Below are 20,173 nucleotides of genomic sequence, written 5' to 3'. Positions count from 1 at the left end.
ATATTTCACTTATACGACGGCAGCCAGCATTATGGTGGGAGGAAACCGGGCTCTAGGGAAACCCACGACCTTCTGCAGGTTGCTGTCGGACCTTTCCACTTACAGCCAGAGCTTTCCACTTACAAACAGAGAAAAAGATAGCATAAGCTGGAGTTGAACTCACAGTGATTTGTGGTATGTAAGGCGAATATATATCACCTCAATTTTGAATTACAGTTTCAGTTTCGCATACATGATGGTGTTACGGTACAGTTACTGAAGTATCTACAAGACAGGTCATTCAGGTGTTACCACCAATAAATGTTACTATAATAAAGGGCTTGTTACACGTAGCTCACATCCGGAATGGTTAATACCTGAATTAGAAATAGCGAGAGTTTTCTGTAGGTGTTATAGGTCATCATTTAATTCAATCTAGATGTTGTATCTTCAACTTTCCAGCCAGCCGATAGCTTCTGTGATCTGGCGATTTTCTTGATTTGCCACACGAATTATGCTTCCCAGCACACCTAACATTTTACCATCCTTCTCAGCAGATCTAACCATATAAGATAGATTTGTCGAGTTGTCATAAAAAGAAACCACATGCGCAAGTTCTTCGCAGTATTAGTGTTCTAGAGGAAACATTTGTTTAGATGGAAGTGTTACTCTCATCACCCACAGTGATACTGACTTAAGATGGCATATACGACTTTTGAGTTCTTTGCTGCCATTTTGTTCCATTTTTGCGGGATATACTGGTCCATTCCATAAGGTCCTGAGCCGCCAGTGTCTATCCGAAGATAAACGGGTAGTGGTATTGGTGAGACGAGGAGAGCACCTGAAAATACCGTCATATTTTAACATTAACATGAATTCAGTGAAGACAATTCAATCAAACAGTGTCACTTTAAGAGACTTTTAGTCTGATGAACTAGCTTTATAAACAAGCGATTCCCTGAAGTCATTTTAACGCCCACAATATTCTATTCATGTCTGTTACAGACTGTTACAGCTGTACCTGGATATATCTACTCTGCCTTTGCACGTGTGTTATTTTAGCTAATATATATTTTCTCCTGTCTTTTAAGTTACATGTAATGGGGTTAATCAAAGCTGGTTTTGAGACATTCATTTATATTACATGAAAGTTCCAGATCACAAATTCATTCACGAGATTGAGATTTTGAACGAAGATTTATCCAGTAGTTTTACAGGAATAGTGGCGAGTGACTGATAACTTCTCACTTGTATTATACTGCGGTGGACTGCAGGTCTCCAACAAATGATGTCCAATAGCACGTTTCTGCCATAATGGTCCACCTTGCCACCAAGACCCTCAGAAATTGATCACTGAAGTGCCTGTTATGCACAAAATTCTGTCATTAATTTCTTTCTTTCTGACCAACGTTTTGAATAGGTTGGCTGTAGAAATAAGTTTAGGAAACATAGGTTTATTTTCAACACAATAATCAGCAGAGATGAATTAATCAATCTAAAATTCTTACATAATCTGAACTCCCATCAAATCTAATGTTAAAGAGGCCCTGTCAGAGGCATGTGTTTACACCTAATGGCTAGTGAGCGTAATATGTTATAGTCCGAGCATAACACTACAAGTGTAAATTAGCATGTCAAATACCAAAGAGGAAGATGTCATAAACATTTTAAACTACATACACGACATACTTACATTAACTAGAAGACAACTGGGATACAATTTGAGCTGCATCGATAAGCACTGAATTTCTGGGATTTTACTTCACAGTAAGTTGCAGCTGCAGTTATCAGAAGTTTTTTTCTCCCACAAGCTCCAGTGCCAACAATTACTGAGATTTCCATGACCTAAGCTCCTGTAAAAGAACAAATCAAGTACACTAAACACAACTAAGAAACATTACCCGATTAAGTTATGTACAAAAGTTTTTTCCCATTTTAACGGTTTTTAAGTGGGTTTTTTTTTTGAGGATGAGTGAGTAATTTGTGTTCGATGTAATGTTTAGAACATTATTTCAGTCATGGACAAAGTGATCTCCAAATATCTATAGGGGGCTGACTTATTGAGCGACACTGGTTCATATGAATGATAATATTTCCTACAAAGATACTTACCTTTAGCTTCAGCACATTGGCCCACACTGCTTGGGATTCAGGCAGTATGATAGTCAGTAATGCATTTGCTCCAGGCAGTACAATAGCCTGTATTCCGTCAGTTTAATGCCTTAAGTTCAATATGGCCAAGCAGTAATATAGCTGGTACTACTTTAAAATAACCTGTAATGCTTTCATTTTAGCATAGCCACCCATTACAATAGCCGGTACTACTTTACTTGTAATATAAGGCGGCAGTACAATAGCCGGTACTGTATTAGTTTCAGAATAGTTAGGCACTACAATATCTGGTACTGCTTCCCTTTCAGTACAGCCAGGCAGAACGATAACTGGCACTGCTTTTAGTTTCACTATAGCCAGGCAGTACGGTAGCCAGTACTGCTTTACTTGTTCTATAGCCAGGCAGTGCGACAGCGGGCACTGCTTTAGCAAATCAGTACGATAACTGGTATTGCTTTAGTTTCAGTGTAGCCTTGCAGTAAAATAGCCGGTACTACTTTTGTTTGAGTATAGTTAGGTAGTACGATGGCCTGTACTGCTTCAGTTCCATTATAGCCAGGCAGTACGATACCTGGTACCGCTTTAATTTCAGCAAAGCCAGGCAGCACAATAGCCGGTATTGCTTTAGTTTTAGTAATGCCAGTCAGTACGATAACCAGTACTGCTTTAGTTTCAGGAAAGCCAGGCAGTACGATAGCCGGTACTGTTTCAGTTTCAGTAAAGCCAGGCAGTACGACAGCCGGCACTGCTTTAGTTTCAGTATTGCTAGGTGGCAAAAGAGTTGTGTACCGCTTTAGTTTCAGTAAAGCCAGGCAGTACAATAGCTGGGACTGCTTTAGTTTCAGTAAAACCAGGCACTACAATAGCCGGTACTGCTTTAGTTTCAGTAAAGCCAGCCAGTACAGAAGCAGGTACTGCTTTAGTTTCAGTAAAGCCAGGCAGTACAATAGCCGGTATTACTTTAGTTTCAGTATAGCCAAGTAGTACAATAACCAGTACTGTTTCAGTCAAGTCAAGCAATACGATAGCCGGTACTGCTTTAGTTTCAGTATAGAAAAGCAATACGATAGCCGGTACTGTTTCAGTAAAGTCAGGCAGTACGATAGCCAGTACTGTTTCACTTTAAGTATAGCCAGGCGGTACGATAGCCAGTATGGCTTTAGCTTAGGTATAGCCAAGCAGTACAATAGCCGATACTGTTTCAGTAAAGTCAGGCAGTACGATAGCCAGTACTGTTTCAGTTTCAGTATAGCCAGGCAGTACGACAGCCGGTACTGTTTTAGTTTCAGTATAGCCAGGCAGTATAATATCCGGTACAATTTCAGTTTCAGTGAAGCCAGGCAGTACAATAGCCGGTACTGCTTTTGTTTCAGTATAACCAGGCAGTACAATAGCCGGTACAGCTTTAGTTTCTGTATAGCCAGGCAGTACAATAACCTGAACTGCTTCAGTTTCAGTAAAGTCTGGCAGTACAATAGCTGGTACTGTTTCAGTTTCAGTAAAGCCATGCAGTACCACAGCCAGTACTGCTTCAGTTTCAGTAAAGCCAGGCAGTACGATAGCCAGTACTGCTTTAGTTTCAATATGGCGAAGCAGTATGATAGCTGGTACTGTTTCAGTCAAGTCAGGCAGCACGATAGCCGGTACTGCTTTAGTTTCCGTGAAGGCAGGCAGTACAATAACCGGTACTGCTTTAGTTTCAATAAATCCAGACAGTACAATAAGCGGTACTGCTTTAGTTTCAGTATAGCCAGATAGTACAATAGCCGGTACTGCTTTAGTTTCAGTATAGCCAGACAGAACGATAGCCAGTACTGCTTTACTTTCAGTATAGCCAGACAGTACAATAGCCGATACCGCTTTAGTTTCAGTATAGCCAGACAGTACAACAGCCGGTACTGCTTTAGTTTCAGTAAAGTCAGGCAGTACGATAGCCAGTACTGCTTTAGTTTCAGTATAGCCAGACAGTACAATAGCTGGTACTGGTTTAGTTTCAGTAAAGCCAGGCAGTACGATAGCCGGTACTGGTTTAGTTTCAGTATAGCCAGGCAGTACGATAGCCGGTACAGTTTTAGTTTCAGTATAGCCAGACAATACAATAGCCGGTACTGCTTTAGTTTCAGTATAGCCAGGCAGTACGATAGCCGGTACTGCTTTAGTTTCAGTAAAGGCAGGCAGTACAATAGCTGGTACTGCTTCAGTTTCAGTATAGTCAAGCAGCACGATAGCCGGTACTGCTTTAGTTTCAGTAAAGGCAGGCAGTACAATAGCCGGTACTGCTTCAGTTTCAGAATAGCCAAGCAGTACAATAGCCGGTACTGTTTCAGTCAAGACAGGCAGTACGATATGCGGTACTGTTTCAGTCAAGTCAGGCACTCAATATGCAGTACTGTTTCACTTTCAGTATAGCCAGGCAGTACAATAGCCGGTACTGTTTCAGTATAGCCAGATAGTACGATAGCCGGTATTGCTTTAGTTTCAGTAAATCCAGGCAGTACAATAGCCGGTACTGCTTTAGTTTCAGTATAGCCAGATAGTACAATAGCCAGTACTGGTTCAGTTTAAGTAAAGCCAGGCAGTACGATAGCCGATACAGCTTTAGTTTCAGTATAGCAAGGCAGTACAATAGCCAGTACTGTTTTATTTTCAGTAAAGTCAGACAGTACAATAGCCAGTACTGCTTTAGTTTCGGTATAGCCAGACAGTACGATAGCTGATACTGTTTTAGTTTCGGTATAGCCAGACAGTGCGATAACCAGTACTGCTTTAGTTTCAGTAAAGTCAGACAGTACGATAGCCGGTACTGCTTTAGTTTCGGTATAGCCAGACAGTACGATAGCTGATACTGCTTTAGTTTCCGTATAGCCAGACAGTACGATAGCCGGTACTGCTTTAGTTTCAGTAAATTCAGACAGTACGATAGCCGGTACTGCCTTAGTTTTTAGTATAGCCAAACAGTACAATAGCCGTTACTGGTTTAGTTTCAGGAAAGTCAAGCAACACGATAGCCAGTACTGCTTTAGTTTCAGTATAGCCAGACAGTACGATAGCCGGTACTGCTTTAGCTTCAGTATAGGCAGACAGTGCGATAGCTGGTACTGCTTTAGCTTAGGTATAGCCAAACAGTACAATAGCCGGTACTGCTTTAGTTTCAGTAAAGTCAGGCAGTACGATAGCCGGTACTGCTTTAGTTTCAGTATAGCCAGACAGTACAATAGCCAGTACTGCTTTAGTTTCAGTATAGCCAGATAGTACAATCGCCGGTACTGCTTTTGTTTCAGTATAGCCAGGCAGTACAATAGCCGGTACTGCTTTAGTTTCAGTATAGCCAAACAGTACGATAGCCGGTACTGCTTTAGTTTCAGTATAGCCAGATAGTACAATAGCCGGTACTGGTTTAGTTTCAGTATAGCCAGGCAGTACGATAGCCGGTATTGCTTTAGTTTCTGTATAGCCAGACAGTACGATAGCCGGTACTGTTTTAGTTTCAGTTTAGCCAGACAGTACGATAGCCGGTACTGTTTTCGTTTCAGTATAGCCAGGCAGTACGATAGCCGGTACTGCGTTAGTTTCAGTATAGTCAGACAGTACGATAGCCAGTACTGCTTTAGTTTCAGTATAGCCAGACAGTACGATAGCCGGTACTGTTTTCGTTTCAGTATAGCCAGGCAGTACGATAGCCGGTACTGCGTTAGTTTCAGTATAGCCAGACAGTACGATAGCCAGTACTGCTTTAGTTTCAGTATAGCCAGACAGTACGATAGCCGGTACTGTTTTAGTTTCAGTATAGCCAGGCAGTACGTTAGCCGGTACTGTTTTAGTTTCTGTATAGCCAGACAGTACGATAGCCGGTACTGTTTTAGTTTCAGTATAGCCAGATAGTACGATAGCCGGTACTGTTTTCGTTTCAGTATAGCCAGGCAGTACGATAGCCGGTACTGCTTTAGTTTCAGTATAGTCAGACAGTACGATAGCCGGTACTGCTTTAGTTTCAGTATAGCCAGGCAGTACAATAGCCGGTACTGTTTTAGTTTCTGTATAGCCAGGCAGTACGATAGCCGGTACTGTTTTCGTTTCAGTATAGCCAGATAGTACGATAGCCGGTACTGTTTTCGTTTCAGTATAGCCAGACAGTACGATAGCCGGTACTGTTTCAGTTTCAGTATAGCCAGGCAGTACGATAGCCGGTACTGCTTTAGTTTCTGTATAGCCAGACAGTACGATAGCCGGTACTGTTTTAGTTTCAGTATAGCCAGATAGTACGATAGCCGGTACTGTTTTCGTTTCAGTATAGCCAGGCAGTACGATAGCCGGTACTGCTTTAGTTTCAGTATAGTCAGACAGTACGATAGCCGGTACTGCTTTAGTTTCAGTATAGCCAGGCAGTACAATAGCCGGTACTGTTTTAGTTTCTGTATAGCCAGGCAGTACGATAGCCGGTACTGTTTTCGTTTCAGTATAGCCAGATAGTACGATAGCCGGTACTGTTTTCGTTTTAGTATAGCCAGACAGTACGATAGCCGGTACTGTTTCAGTTTCAGTATAGCCAGGTAGTACGATAGCCGGTACTGTTTCAGTTTCTGTATAGCCAGGCAGTACGATAGCCGGTACTGCTTTCGTTTCAGTATAGCCAGATAGTACGATAGCCGGTACTGTTTTCGTTTCAGTATAGCCAGACAGTACGATAGCCGGTACTGTTTCAGTTTCAGTATAGCCAGGGAGTACGATAGCCGGTACTGTTTCAGTTTCTGTATAGCCAGGCAGTACGATAGCCGGTACTGTTTCAGTTTCTGTATAGCCAGGCAGTACGATAGCCGGTACTGCTTTAGTTTCAGTATAGCCATGCAGTACGATAGCCGGTACTGCTTTAGTTTCAGTATAGCCAGGTAGTATGATAGCCGGTACTGTTTCAGTTTCAATAAAGCCAAGTAGTACGATAGCCGGTACTGTTTCAGTTTCAGTAAATTCAGGCAGTACGATAGCCGGTACTGTTTCAATTTCTGTATAGCCAGGTAGTACGATAGCCGGTACTGTTTCAGTTTCAGTAAATTCAGGCAGTACAATAGCCAGTACTGTTTGAGTTTCAGTATAGCCAGGTAGTACGATAGCCAGTACTGTTTCAGTTTCAATAAAGCCAGGTAGTATGATAGCCGGTACAGTTTCAGTTTCAGTATAGCCAGGCAGTACGATAGCCGGTACTGCTTTCGTTTCAGTATAGCCAGATAGTACGATAGCCGGTACTGTTTTCGTTTCAGTATAGCCAGACAGTACGATAGCCGGTACTGTTTCAGTTTCAGTATAGCCAGGGAGTACGATAGCCGGTACTGTTTCAGTTTCTGTATAGCCAGGCAGTACGATAGCCGGTACTGTTTCAGTTTCTGTATAGCCAGGCAGTACGATAGCCGGTACTGCTTTAGTTTCAGTATAGCCATGCAGTACGATAGCCGGTACTGCTTTAGTTTCAGTATAGCCAGGTAGTATGATAGCCGGTACTGTTTCAGTTTCAATAAAGCCAAGTAGTACGATAGCCGGTACTGTTTCAGTTTCAGTAAATTCAGGCAGTACGATAGCCGGTACTGTTTCAATTTCTGTATAGCCAGGTAGTACGATAGCCGGTACTGTTTCAGTTTCAGTAAATTCAGGCAGTACAATAGCCAGTACTGTTTGAGTTTCAGTATAGCCAGGTAGTACGATAGCCAGTACTGTTTCAGTTTCAATAAAGCCAGGTAGTATGATAGCCGGTACAGTTTCAGTTTCAGTATAGCCAGGCAGTACGATAGCCGGTACTGTTTCAGTTTCAGTATAGCCAGGCAGTACGATAGCCGGTACTGCTTTAGTTTCAGTATAGCCAGGTAGTACGATAGCCGGTACTGTTTCAGTTTCAATAAAGCCAGGTAGTACAATAACCAGTACTGTTTCAGTTTCAGTAAATTCAGGCAGTACGATAGCCGGTACTGTTTCAGTTTCAATAAAGCCAGGTAGTACAATAGCCAGTACTGTTTCAGTTTCAGTAAAGCCAGACAGTACAATAGCCAGTACTGCTTTAGTTTGAGTAAAGCCAGGCAGTACGATAGCCGGTACTGGTTCAGTTTCAGTAAATCCAGGCAATACGATAGCTGGTATTGTTTCAGTTTCAGTAAAACCAGGCAGTACAATAGCCGGTACTGTTCGAGTTTCAGTAAAGCGAGGCAGTATGATAGCTGTGTACTGCTTTATTGTGAGTACAGTGTGGAAGGACAGTATTCAAACCATTGCTTTACTTGTAGTATAGCCATAAGTTGGACAGCCATGTATCACTTTGGCATCAGAATACAGTTGCAGCATAGTCATTACTGTTTTGTTACAGAATACAATATTTATAAAGTATGTAGCCTTTGTGCAACATGGAGTTTCTGAATTTTCAGGTCAATCAGTAGGCCCGTTGTCAGCAAAACAAGTCATCATTAAGGTCCATATTATACCTATCATTTACCTGCTCTTCTTATAATATGGACATAATGGCATCGTGGTAGCTAAAATAAGTTGGGATGACTTTGACTGTTTTCAAATGGACATGTCTGACATAAACATGATCAATCAGTGTCCCGTTTTCTGTGGTTGGTTCTTTCACAAGCTGCTGAAAATGGTAAGAGGCAAACAGTTTTGAAATGACATTCGACTTCAATATGTTCTCATTGAAATCTCCAACTACTGCACAACCATATGGAAGATTCGCCAGTTTTTTCAATAGTTTATCTAGATTTTGTATGAAAATAGGAAGACTATAAGACAATGGCCTGTAAATGACAATGACAGCGAAGTTTGGATCATTAAAGTAGAATGCTATACTCTCCAGGTTAGGAATAGCGAGATCCAACATTTCACATTTTATATTAGATTTGTGGAAAATGCCAACCCCTCCATGAGCTTGTTGTTTTAACTCCTTGAACAACGGATTGCTTTGATCATAGCTTTGAGCTCTGGTCTTATGGTTAAATGTGAATCCCTCTAAGTACTGTCCTTCTCTTGATTCATCAGAAGACAGCCAAGTTTCTGTAATACAGATCGCATGCGATGTTGTAAATCTTTTGTCCCCTTTGATGTCATGAACATGAGATCTTAATCCTTGTACATTATGAAGAATGAACTTGAATTCCGCAAAACTAGCTTCTTGATCATTGGTGTGTTCAGATGTAAAGTTCAGGAAAGGCGACATGGACAAGAGTGCTTCAGTAATACTATCATTACAATAAATAACAGACTCTTTAAAATCCTGAATGGTCAACCCCTCCAGTGATCTCACACGACTTAATGCCACATAAGCTTGGCCTGCAGCAAATATTTTGTCCAGGGAAACAACTGCTCTGTCAAGAGTGACACCTTGTAGCTTGTGTACAGTACAAGCATAACTTAACTTCAGGGGAAACTGTCTTCTGATTCCACCACGTGCACTCACTCTATCTTCTACCCGGTGAATTGGTGTACTGCTGGATGGTACACAATCAGGGATTTGACTTTCTCTCCTCATCTTAGTACCAACTCTGTCACTGTCAAACACAACATAAATCACATTTGGTACATCTTCACCTCTTGCTGGACCTGGAATATGTGAGACTGTGCCAAAGACACCATTCACGAGACCATCAGAAACATCAATGTTTTTCATAAGTAACACTCGAGCTCCCACTGTTAAAGACAGTTTTCTGGGCAAATTAGAATACACCGTACTTATGAACTGACTGTCTCTTTTCTGAAGTTTTCCAGTCCTTTGATCCTTCTCAAAATCTTCAGCATCAAAAGCAATAATTTCCTCTTCACTTTGAGACAATTTAGAGAGATTGAATTCTGCAACTTGTTGATTCGTTGCAAATATATGAATATCACCTTCTTCTTCTTCTCCGGTCTCGCGCTCAGTCAACATACAAATATCCGAAGCTGTGATTCTCTCAGTCTTTTTTCGGATACGAAGACGGTTTAACATATTTGCAAAGCTTGGATTATTCTGTCTCATCACTTCAGTTAGTTCCACTATTTTGAACTCAGACCAGAGATTAAATCCAATGTCGTCTTTGTATAAAGGCTTCCCTTTTACTGGTGGCAATTGATAGAAATCTCCGACAGCAATCACAGACACTTTTCCAAATGGAGAGTAATCATTACACTGCTTGATCTGTCGTAACCTTCCATGGATGTAAGCAAGTAACTTATGATCCACCATAGAGATTTCATCTATAATTAAAATTTGAAGGCTGTTATACTTTAAACGTAACGTGTTTAGTTTTTCTTCTCCCAATGGCTGATATGGTAATTTTACATCTACAGGAATACCAAACGTACTGTGAATGGTTGAAGCACTAATGTTAAAAGCTGCAACACCTGTCGGAGCTGTTAATAAAATCGATGTGTCATCTGGCTTTGACAAACACCTTGCTAAAAGCCTGTTGGCTTCAAAATGCAAAGACTTAATCAAATGGGTTTTGCCAGTTCCTGCACCTCCCGTGATGAAAAGATAGAAAGGTTCTGGGTCCAGATCATTGAGTTTTTCTAAACACCATTTTCGAACTTTGTAGAAGACCTCCAGTTGTCGTTCATTCAGCGATCGCAGAAGATCTTTTGCTTCACTCCCGGATAGAACTCCCTGTTGAGGCTCAATAGTGTAATCTGACTTCTGATTTGGTACTAAATCTGGTATGTCTTTTGCCTCACAAGGGACCTTGTCAAGCTCTTCAATTTCATCAAAACAAGAAATCCTTTCTGCTTCACTTTCAGGATACATCTGTGCCCATGCATCTTCTAAGTGACCACCCATTTCAAGGATTTCCGCTGCTCTGGTGATTTGATCAGCATCTGTTTCAAATGATGCCTTGTTTCTGCTAACTATATCCTTGACAAGCTCAACACCAGTGTTATTCAGCAAACTTACAGCACCAGTCTCAAAGAAGTATTCAAACGAATTAAACCCATCAGGTTTCAGCTGTGAGTCTGTTCTGTATGGCAAAAACAGTTGTAAAATGCTCTGGAAATATTTCTCTGAGTGACTCTCTGGTGAAAACCTTGGATATCTTACCACAGCTGGTTTGGTTCGTGTTCTTCTACGAATGTACCCCATGTTACTCCTCAGTTTATGTACCAATCCCTCCTTTTGAGCTTTACTGGAAATTTTCTCTGTCTTGGGCAGAACTCGGAATTCGGAACAAAATGTTGCCAAGCACATAGCTTCAAATTCATCACCATCTGGTCTGTTCTTGTAACGGTCAATTATACTTGTCATCCACACATCATCTACATTTAAATCGCCACCACTGAGCTTGATTTGGATCACGTTCAGGGGCAGACTCATCCTTATGGCATCACCAACAGGAATAAACTGAACAAATCTTGAACATTCCTTCAAGTGCAGGTTACAGACTCGAAACACAGCCTCTTGAGCACTTACTTCCCTACTCTGAAGATACACTGCTCCAAGTTTCTTCAATGCTTGTTTAGTGTCTTCATTGCCATTCAAAGTTTCCTTTCTTGCCTGTTCCAGAAGAAGACCCATTTCTCTTTCTGACTTAGAAATATATGATATAATGTATACAATGCAAGAGTAAGCATCGAGCACAAACTGAATATCCATATTCCCATTCCATGCGCGCAGAAGGTCAGGATTGTACTGATTCAACCATACATCATCCACGCCCCGTCTGAGCACAACACTAGCCCGCTTTGACAGCATCGTGTATGCTTCCTGGAACTGATCTTGGTTAATTCCAACAGCAGTGAACAAATCTTCTGTGTTCCCAAAAGCATGATCTTGATTTGAGAGAGCCTCCCACAACGCTTCAAGGATTCGCTTAGCTTCTTCACAATTCATCTCCCTTTCTATCGATGCTTCATTACAATCATTGTTGTGAACATCTGAAGAGCTTGGCCTAGAGATGAAAGTGCACTTACTTGGTGGTCTTGGAAAGTTAAACCTGCATTTCGTACCTTTTTTCCGACAGCTCTTTGAATGAAGGCTACTATGTTTCTGTACAGAGGACACAATCTCTTGCAGCACTTCATCATCTGTTGGTGGCATTTCACATGTCACATACTTGTCAATGAAGGCGGTCACCTCTTCATCTGAGTTATGGTCAAGTTTGGGAGCATTTTCAACCCAAAATAAACAATGAGTATGTGGTGATCCACGGTGTTGAAACTCTACCCTGTAGAAGTAGTCTATTATCTTCCCAACAGGGTTTGCAGGGGACAGCAGAAATTCCTTCAAAAAGCACTGAAATCGATGTTCAAACATCCGTGCTGCCATAACAGGGTTCTCTCTGATCAATTCACATTTAGCTGTCCAGTCCATATCAGTAATGTCAGTATCACGGCCTTCTTCCACCAGCAGTGCTTGAATAAACTCAGGCCATCTCATATCTGCAGCAGAAAATGAACAAAACCATGTTGGAATGCCAAGTTGTCTCAGCATAGCAAATAAATCCTTCTGTGCAGATTGCCAGTATACTGGAGTTCCTCGGATTGGCTTTAAGAACTTGAATCCAGAGTCAGTCTTTAGGATTTCTCTCAAGGAGTCATAATCGGTGAGTTTATTTATCGTTTGTTCATTGTCTGATTGACGACTTTTTCTCAGTGCAATAGAGACAGTTGAAAGTACCTGCTGAACTTCTGAGAGATACTGAGCATAAAATATATACTCAGTACTTTTTGCAAATCTGGAGTCTGCATGCATCAGCCTGGTATTCAGATAGCGTGAAACAGTTATTTTCTTTTCTCTTTTGTCGTGGTATGTCGGTGATCCTTTAGGGAACAAGACAGGGAATGCCTTTGCTTCATTTTCTTCATTCATCAGAAGTCTAATTGGATCATTGCCTTCACTCGGTGCTAAACAAAGTACATTATCTGCGAACTGATCAAGTATTTCTTGTCCTATGTCAACTGGTTGCAGACAACTGTCTATCATCAGCCCCTGATCTCCTGTATGGCTTGAGTGGAGATATTCAACATCATTTCCTGTATCAGTCTTTCCACCTTCATTACTGCCAGGTTGTTCACGGTCGCATAAATCTGGTAGACTATCATTATCACTCTCTTTGTCGTTTCCTGCTGATGACAAGTTGTTAACCCAATTGTTGTTGAAATTAACATCCTGATAGTGTGGGTTATTTTCTTTCAAATATTCGAGTGCCCTTTCAATTCGTGCAGTGTTTACAAACTGATACCTATAATGCCCTTTATATGACAATTTCCGCTTGAGTTTTACCCTTATCAGCTGATCATCTGACTCTGGTCGTGGAAGAGAGGAAATTGTTGTGTCAATGTTGGATGGCACACAAACAACTGGACCATGGACACTTCTCTGACCACCTCTAGGAAGGGCTGCCACCTTAGCAAAGGGAATATGTTTTGCTATTAAATGTTGCTCTAGTTGGTTCAAACAAGACAATTCATACGGCACACCTTCTACCTGTAGACTGTTAACAGATGCCTCAGCTGGTAAAATGCCTGATCTGATCTTCCTATGGCACGTGTAACAAATCCAGAGTTTGGAATACGGAGATAGATAAATAATACAGGGAACATTGCAATCTGAGGAGCATGTGTGAACGTATCTTGTTGATATACATTTGGCAGCAAATTTTCGAGCCACTTGACCTATTTGTGAGTAAGATTCCCTTTTACATATGACAACCTGTCCTCTGAAAAAACGTCGATGGCAAACAGCACATATGTGGTGTGGTGCATCAGTTATTAAGTGGTGAAAAACAGATGTTACTCTATCAGTACAAGAAAGGTCTGCTATCCTCTGTCGTCTGCGTTCCAGCTGTCTATTTATTGCATCTTTCCTGTATGACTTTGATTCTGAATACTTTTTTTTCAGCTGTGATTGCTTGTTTTTCCTAAACTCATCATCCATATATTTTCTCTTGCTGTACATTTTCACCTTCTCTTTGTGTCTGGTGTCCATCATATACTTCCTCTTGCTGTATGTTTTCACTTTCTCTTTGTGTCTGGTGTCCATCATATACTTTCTCTTGCTGTACATTTTCACCTTCTGTTTATGCCTGGTGTCTGACAAATACTTCTCTTTGCTATACGCTTTCACCTTCTGTTTATGCCTGGTGTCTGACAAATACCTCTCCTTGCTGTACGCTTTCACCTTCTGTTTATGCCTGGTGTCTGACAAATACCTCTCCTTGCTGTACGCTTTGACCTTTTCTTTATGTTTGGTGTCTGACAAATACCTCTCCTTGCTGTACGCTTTGACCTTTTCTTTATGTTTGGTGTCTGACAAATACCTCTCCTTGCTGTACGCTTTGACCTTTTCTTTATGTTTGGTGTCTGATAAATACCTCTCCTTGCTGTACGCTTTGACCTTCTGTTTATGCCTGGTGTCCGACAAATATTTGGCCTTGCTGTACGCCTTAATCCTATTTTGGTACAATTCATCACTGCTGTATCTCTGCTTGCCCTGTCGGATTGCCGATTCCCTGTGGTCTGGTTTGGCATATTTCTCCTTATAAACTGCCAAAACATGTCTCCTGTATGACACATTTGCAGCATATGTGTTTCGGTCTTTCTTGGTGTTTTGTAGTTCTGCGGATTTCTTCATCACATCAGTACAGTCATGCACTGTTTTGAGCCTTTTCTGCTGGATATGTTCACGATGTATCTTCTTCTTCAACTCTTTTCCAAGGAAGCATTTGTTCCCGATGTCTTTTCGTGAACTAACTGCATCACCTATGACAATATTGTCATCTTCCTCACATTTCACATGTGTTATGCTTTGTATTCCTTCAGTACTGTAGTTACTACACAGTAAACAATTTCCAGTACAAAGATCTAATGACTGATTTTTTACACAAATAACCACATCATAATGACAACCTGAAACATGATGTAAATAAATAGCCCTAGTTGAATTGTTCATCTGCTCCCGAGCCTGAGACTTGGAAAACAACAACCATGATTCACTGTAGGTGTAGATGTCAGTCTGGAGCATGTCTGACGCTGCGAAAATTTCTACTTCAGTGGCCCATGTATGTAAGTACTTCATCCTCGATGACTGTACATATCTTTCTACAGTGACATGTCCATCTCGAAGGTATGGGGAGAAGAGCCTTGAGTTTTCCAGAAGATGTTTTACTGTTAATAGTCGCAGTCGTCTATGGTTCTCCTCTGTGCCAGATATTGCAAAAGACAATGCTCTAAAAAAACAGTTCCCATCCATTTTAATCTTCTTTGTCCTACATGGTTCACCAAGGAAGGAGCATGATCCAAGAGCATCAAGTTCTGGTAATTTCTGCAATTCTAGCTTCCTACACATTAGACTTTGGTCTTCGTCTGTCAGTGGGTTAAATGATAAAGATGTCCATGTAGTCTGTACATGCATGACATCACCAGAATCAGCACGATCCTCATGAGTAACTACATCAATGCCAGTAATCTCAAACTGTTCATACTCACCAGTGTTGAGTGAAATAGCCAGACGAGTACAGTGTTGAAACACCCCTTCTAGACCTGTGTATCTGATGCTTACAGCAGTTCCATCAACAACTTGTACACCTTCTACATTCCTGGAATGAGAATCAATGACATATAAGTACTGGTCTCGTTTAATGATAGCAAATGTAGAAGAGTTGAAGGTTATAAGGCACGAAGTAAACACAGATAGTGTTCTATCAAGAGCATCTCTCAGTGGCATGAAAATATCAGACTGCAGATCTGCATGAACACTACCAAGTACATAACCTGTCAAAGATTCACCTGCCCTTATACTGAAAGTACCATTGTGCATGTCCATCACATCTGGAATGTCTGAAATGAGCAAAAAGGTCTCACCAGCAGGAAGATTAGGTTTAACATTAGAGTACAATTCATCACCAGAAATCAATACAGCATCAAGATCATTACTAGTCCACATAGAAACTGGCTTTACTTTATCATACAGAATAGCTGAGCAACTATTAGCCACACATTGTGCTCCACTATTTGGCATAAATTGTGGATGTCCTTGATGAAAATGTCCAGAAACTGTACTTATCTCTGTAAAAACAACAGTCCCAGACTCGTCACTGTCATTTTTTTTTGACACGTTTCCATCCCCTTTTGTCTCCTTAAAAAGAAAGATATAGAATCAAGAAATGAACTTCAGCCATCCATGCTATTATTGTCTACATAATTTGCTGTGCGCGGGAGCTGCCCCATTATTTGAGGCTTTGGGCTCACGATCTGATATGAGGAGTTTACTTGTATTGCTTGTGAGTAACAAAGGCTACCAGTTTATCCAAAACATCAAGTACAGCTAATACAGACAGTCCCAAATACAACTGTAAAGCTAAGAAAAAATGAAGTTTTCCAATATTTAATTACCTTAGCACAGAAGGTGTTATTTCATTTTTGTAATAAAAAAAAAGTGCAGACGACTTTCAATACACATCACCATTACCTGGCAGCTTTTGTTAAACTGGTAATGCAATACCATATGACATACACACTTATGTGCGTCTGGTGCGAGCTCTGCCGTGCGTTGTACTAAATTTATTTATTTATTTATCTGATTGGTGTCTTACAACGTACTCAAGAATATTTCACTTATACGACAGCGGTAAGCATTATGGTGGGTGGAACCCGCGGGAAATCCACGACCATCCGCAGTGTACAAAATCATAGCACGCTGCTGTTGGTTATGGTTTCCATGTTAAAATCTACGTTTATGCATTAGAATTGGTGTTAACCAATAAACTATCCAGGAAAATACTCAGATGAGTAAAGATTTTATGGAGAAAACGATACAGGTAATGCTGATAATGTCAAATTGTCTATTCCACGCCATACTTAATCAAGGTAATGGATTGTCATAAATACGTTTCTTGAGTCATTACATCTGTAGAATTCTGGTCACAGACAGAATAAGATCAGTCCAATTTCATCCCTTCTGGACTCATATGGACAAATCCTGGATATTGGAGCTATGTTCTGTTTCAGGCAAAAAGTGTGAATGTCAGCATATTTCTCGATATGCAAACACATCACAGCTCAAAAAGTAAAACCAAAACAGGGCAACAGAATGGTTAGTCCCACCCATCCATGTCAGCCACAGATTTCAGCAGGTGAACTTCAAAGTGCTGACAAGTTCATATGTCAGTCGTGTTTCCTGAAGTCCAGGATTTCATGGATGTGTCCATTTTAGAAATAACATGTTATCTTCCAGAGCTCATTACGAATGAATAATTCGGGTCATATTATAGCTTTTTACAAACTTTACTGCTTTTTTAAAACGGTAAACAGTACAAAAATGGGGGTGGTATTTTCTGAGAAGTCATAATTTTGCTTATTCAGGAAGAATAGCTAAAGTTTGATTTGATTAGCCATTACCGATTGTTTGTACAAAATCTAAGGCATAGTCTCTCAACAGAAGAAACTATGACAACCAGCAATTAATTTGCAATCTGTGACCATAACCAATCTGTGACCATGACCAAACAAGTACATCTTCATGAGTAAAGAAAAAAACATATCTCTGCAAAGAAACACTGTCTTATAATATCCCACATTAGAAAATATCACCATTTATTACAGGTGTGCTGCATAACTTACTGGGAGAAAACTCCGTCTAACTATTGTATCGTTACAGTGAGAGTCCACAGTAAAACAGTTCCAGTGTACATGTATAAGGGATATCTTGGTCCAATTAGGTGCATCTGATGATCCCCCCCCCCTCCCCCCACCCGCATTATACTAAGCATAAAACAGCAGTTAAAAACCATGCAAGCCCTATCCAATGTCATTTGTAAACTCCTGTTTCCCCATCATTATGCAGTCAGTACAAGAGTTGAACATTCCTGAACTTTAGCTCCATTTTTCCTTAAAACATAAAAATGTCCCTTTTATTAGTGTTAAATACACCCTTTTTCTGCAGACTGTCAAATATAATCACTAATAAGAATACAGTTCATGTATCAATGCTTGTAAAAACTAAACAGACATGATATTATGCACATAATACATTGAGCCCCACCTTACCTTATGGAATCTTGTTTTTCTCCAGTACTTTTTCCGTGGCATGTTGCACTGCAAATGAAAACAAGAGTTCAGGTGAACTCAATATACGCCTATAACAAACATTAATGAACCTCCTTGTTGCAGGACATTAAACAACATTAAACTAGTAACAATAAACTAGTAACAATAATCCATATGCTAGCATGCATGTAGAATGCCCACCCTTTACAATACAATCGTGAGACAAGCCCAGATTAACACCAAACTATACCTAATAATCTAAACAGAACAAGCAAAACAATTGTCTTTGTAGCGAGGACACGAGACCATACTTAATAGCAAACCATTATAGGGGAAAATGGCTAATCGGTAACCATGGATAAGCACAAACTTGAATCCACTGTCATTACACATCACTGTCCCTCTATCTATGCCTCCACTAAAAACTACACTAGCAAAACCAAACCAGCTATCTCCTTGACAGTAAACCCTACCAAGTTGATGGCATTATGTAGGAAAATAGATACCAGATAAACATGGCAACCACAGAAATTGAACGAAGTGATGTTCCTGCAATGAAAAGGCACATCTAATCGATCAGTTCATTCTAATTGGCACTTCTGTTCAAGACATTGCCCTGAAATGTAACCCATCATCTACCGAAATAGCGTGTGAATGTATGTTGCTCTAAGCTAAGCTTGTCCAAAAAGACTGGGAAAAAACGGGAGGCCTGGGTTTGAGTTCTCATACACTACCACTGTAGTTTTGTTGACCCCTACCCACTCTATCTATCAATACCCGTATGTCTATTAGAAGACCAGCAAATCGCTTTTGATAATAATCCAAGCTACTAAGAACATTCACTGTAACTTACAATCAAGTCTAACAACAGGACTTTGTCTCAAAATAGTTGTTAGTATGTAACTGCTTGTCTTTCTCTGAATTTTGAGAAAAACCGTTAGAGGGTATTAGTAAATGCCTGTAACGGCTGTTTTGAGACGAATGCATGTGGTGTAATGTACGCCTGTTGTTGTTGCACCACACGCACGGCATACCAGTCAGTATCAGCAGTACCGTATCGTTTTAAGTTCATCGGTAATACACATGAATTCTACCCCAACAGCAAAATTCCAAATAAGTGAGAACATGTATGAGTAACTTACACTATGCTCTGTCAATCTAATGAAACAGCAAACTCTGTTTTCGTCGAACACTTGCAAAAGAAATACCGATATACAAAATCTTTCACCAGCTAGCTGAAAACAAGCAGAAAGTGGGATTGGCCGACGTTCATTGGTCACATATAATGATGTCATGCGCTAAAAATAGACTGACACTTCGCAGTTGCCATGTAGGCAGGAAAAGCAAATGCAAACCAAATACCCCCACCCCCCACCTCTTCCTCCGCAATTGCCACCAAATATCCACACAGAGTTGAGAGCGCACCAGTAGGGAATGCATTATATGAGCTACACAATCACAATGAGGTTAAGTGACAATTTCAAATGAATGACCAAGTTCCAAAGGCAGTGTTCAGAGAAATATTACCAGAAGTGCATTAATCTCATACAGTGAACAAATGTACCTGATCGCATTTTAGCGAAGCATGCTTGACATAGTGCTTGAACGCTGATTTTCATATTTGTTATGTGTATGTAGGCCTACAACTGCCCTGATATTAGCCTAATGACATAAATGTGCCAGAGAAAAAATGATAAATTAGACTTAAACGAAGTCGTGCGTGTTGGTTCTTTGAGGAAAATTAATATGTGTTGCCTATCAAAATATACAATGTAATTAGCGATGCAGGCATTATTTATTATGCAATTAATTACATATTTATTCAACATTTTAACATACTTCTAACAAGGAAAGTCATACAACAAACATTGTATGAATAAGAGCGACTTGAACTGGGCAGCCTCCCCCCCTCCCCCCCCCCTCTTCATTCGATCTCTGCATAGCACAGTTGGTAGAGCGTCCGCTTTCGGAGCGGTAGGCCTATATCCAGGATCAATCCTGGGTCGAGTCACACCTAGGACTTTAAAAGAGGAAGTTGCAACTTTCTCGTTTGACGTTCAGCATGAAGCGGATAGTGCAACGACTGGTTGAT

General features: G+C 40.6%; 1 protein-coding gene and 1 long non-coding RNA gene across 2 annotated transcripts; both read right to left on the bottom strand.

Moving 5' to 3' along the window:
* Nucleotides 1-1,787: 1,787 nt before the first annotated feature.
* Nucleotides 1,788-19,339, bottom strand: LOC135481399 (uncharacterized). Its single transcript, XR_010446006.1, has 5 exons — nt 19,224-19,339; nt 18,082-18,129; nt 15,523-16,171; nt 8,564-8,707; nt 1,788-1,832 (listed from the first exon to the last, which is right to left on the bottom strand). It is a non-coding gene; the product is annotated as an uncharacterized LOC135481399 (long non-coding RNA).
* LOC135481396 (uncharacterized) lies at nt 8,853-15,112 on the bottom strand. The gene is made up of 3 exons (XM_064761226.1): nt 9,607-15,112; nt 9,374-9,525; nt 8,853-8,867 (listed from the first exon to the last, which is right to left on the bottom strand). Exons 1-3 carry the CDS (start codon nt 15,110-15,112, stop codon nt 8,853-8,855), a joined length of 5,673 nt encoding a protein of 1,890 aa, XP_064617296.1.
* Nucleotides 19,340-20,173: the final 834 nt, after the last annotated feature.

Source organism: Liolophura sinensis, unplaced genomic scaffold (genome assembly GCF_032854445.1).
Source record: "Liolophura sinensis isolate JHLJ2023 unplaced genomic scaffold, CUHK_Ljap_v2 scaffold_39, whole genome shotgun sequence".
Taxonomy (NCBI): Eukaryota; Metazoa; Mollusca; class Polyplacophora; order Chitonida; family Chitonidae; genus Liolophura; species Liolophura sinensis.
Note: the sequence above shows the minus strand (reverse complement) of the source record. Positions and strands in the feature narration are given on the sequence as shown.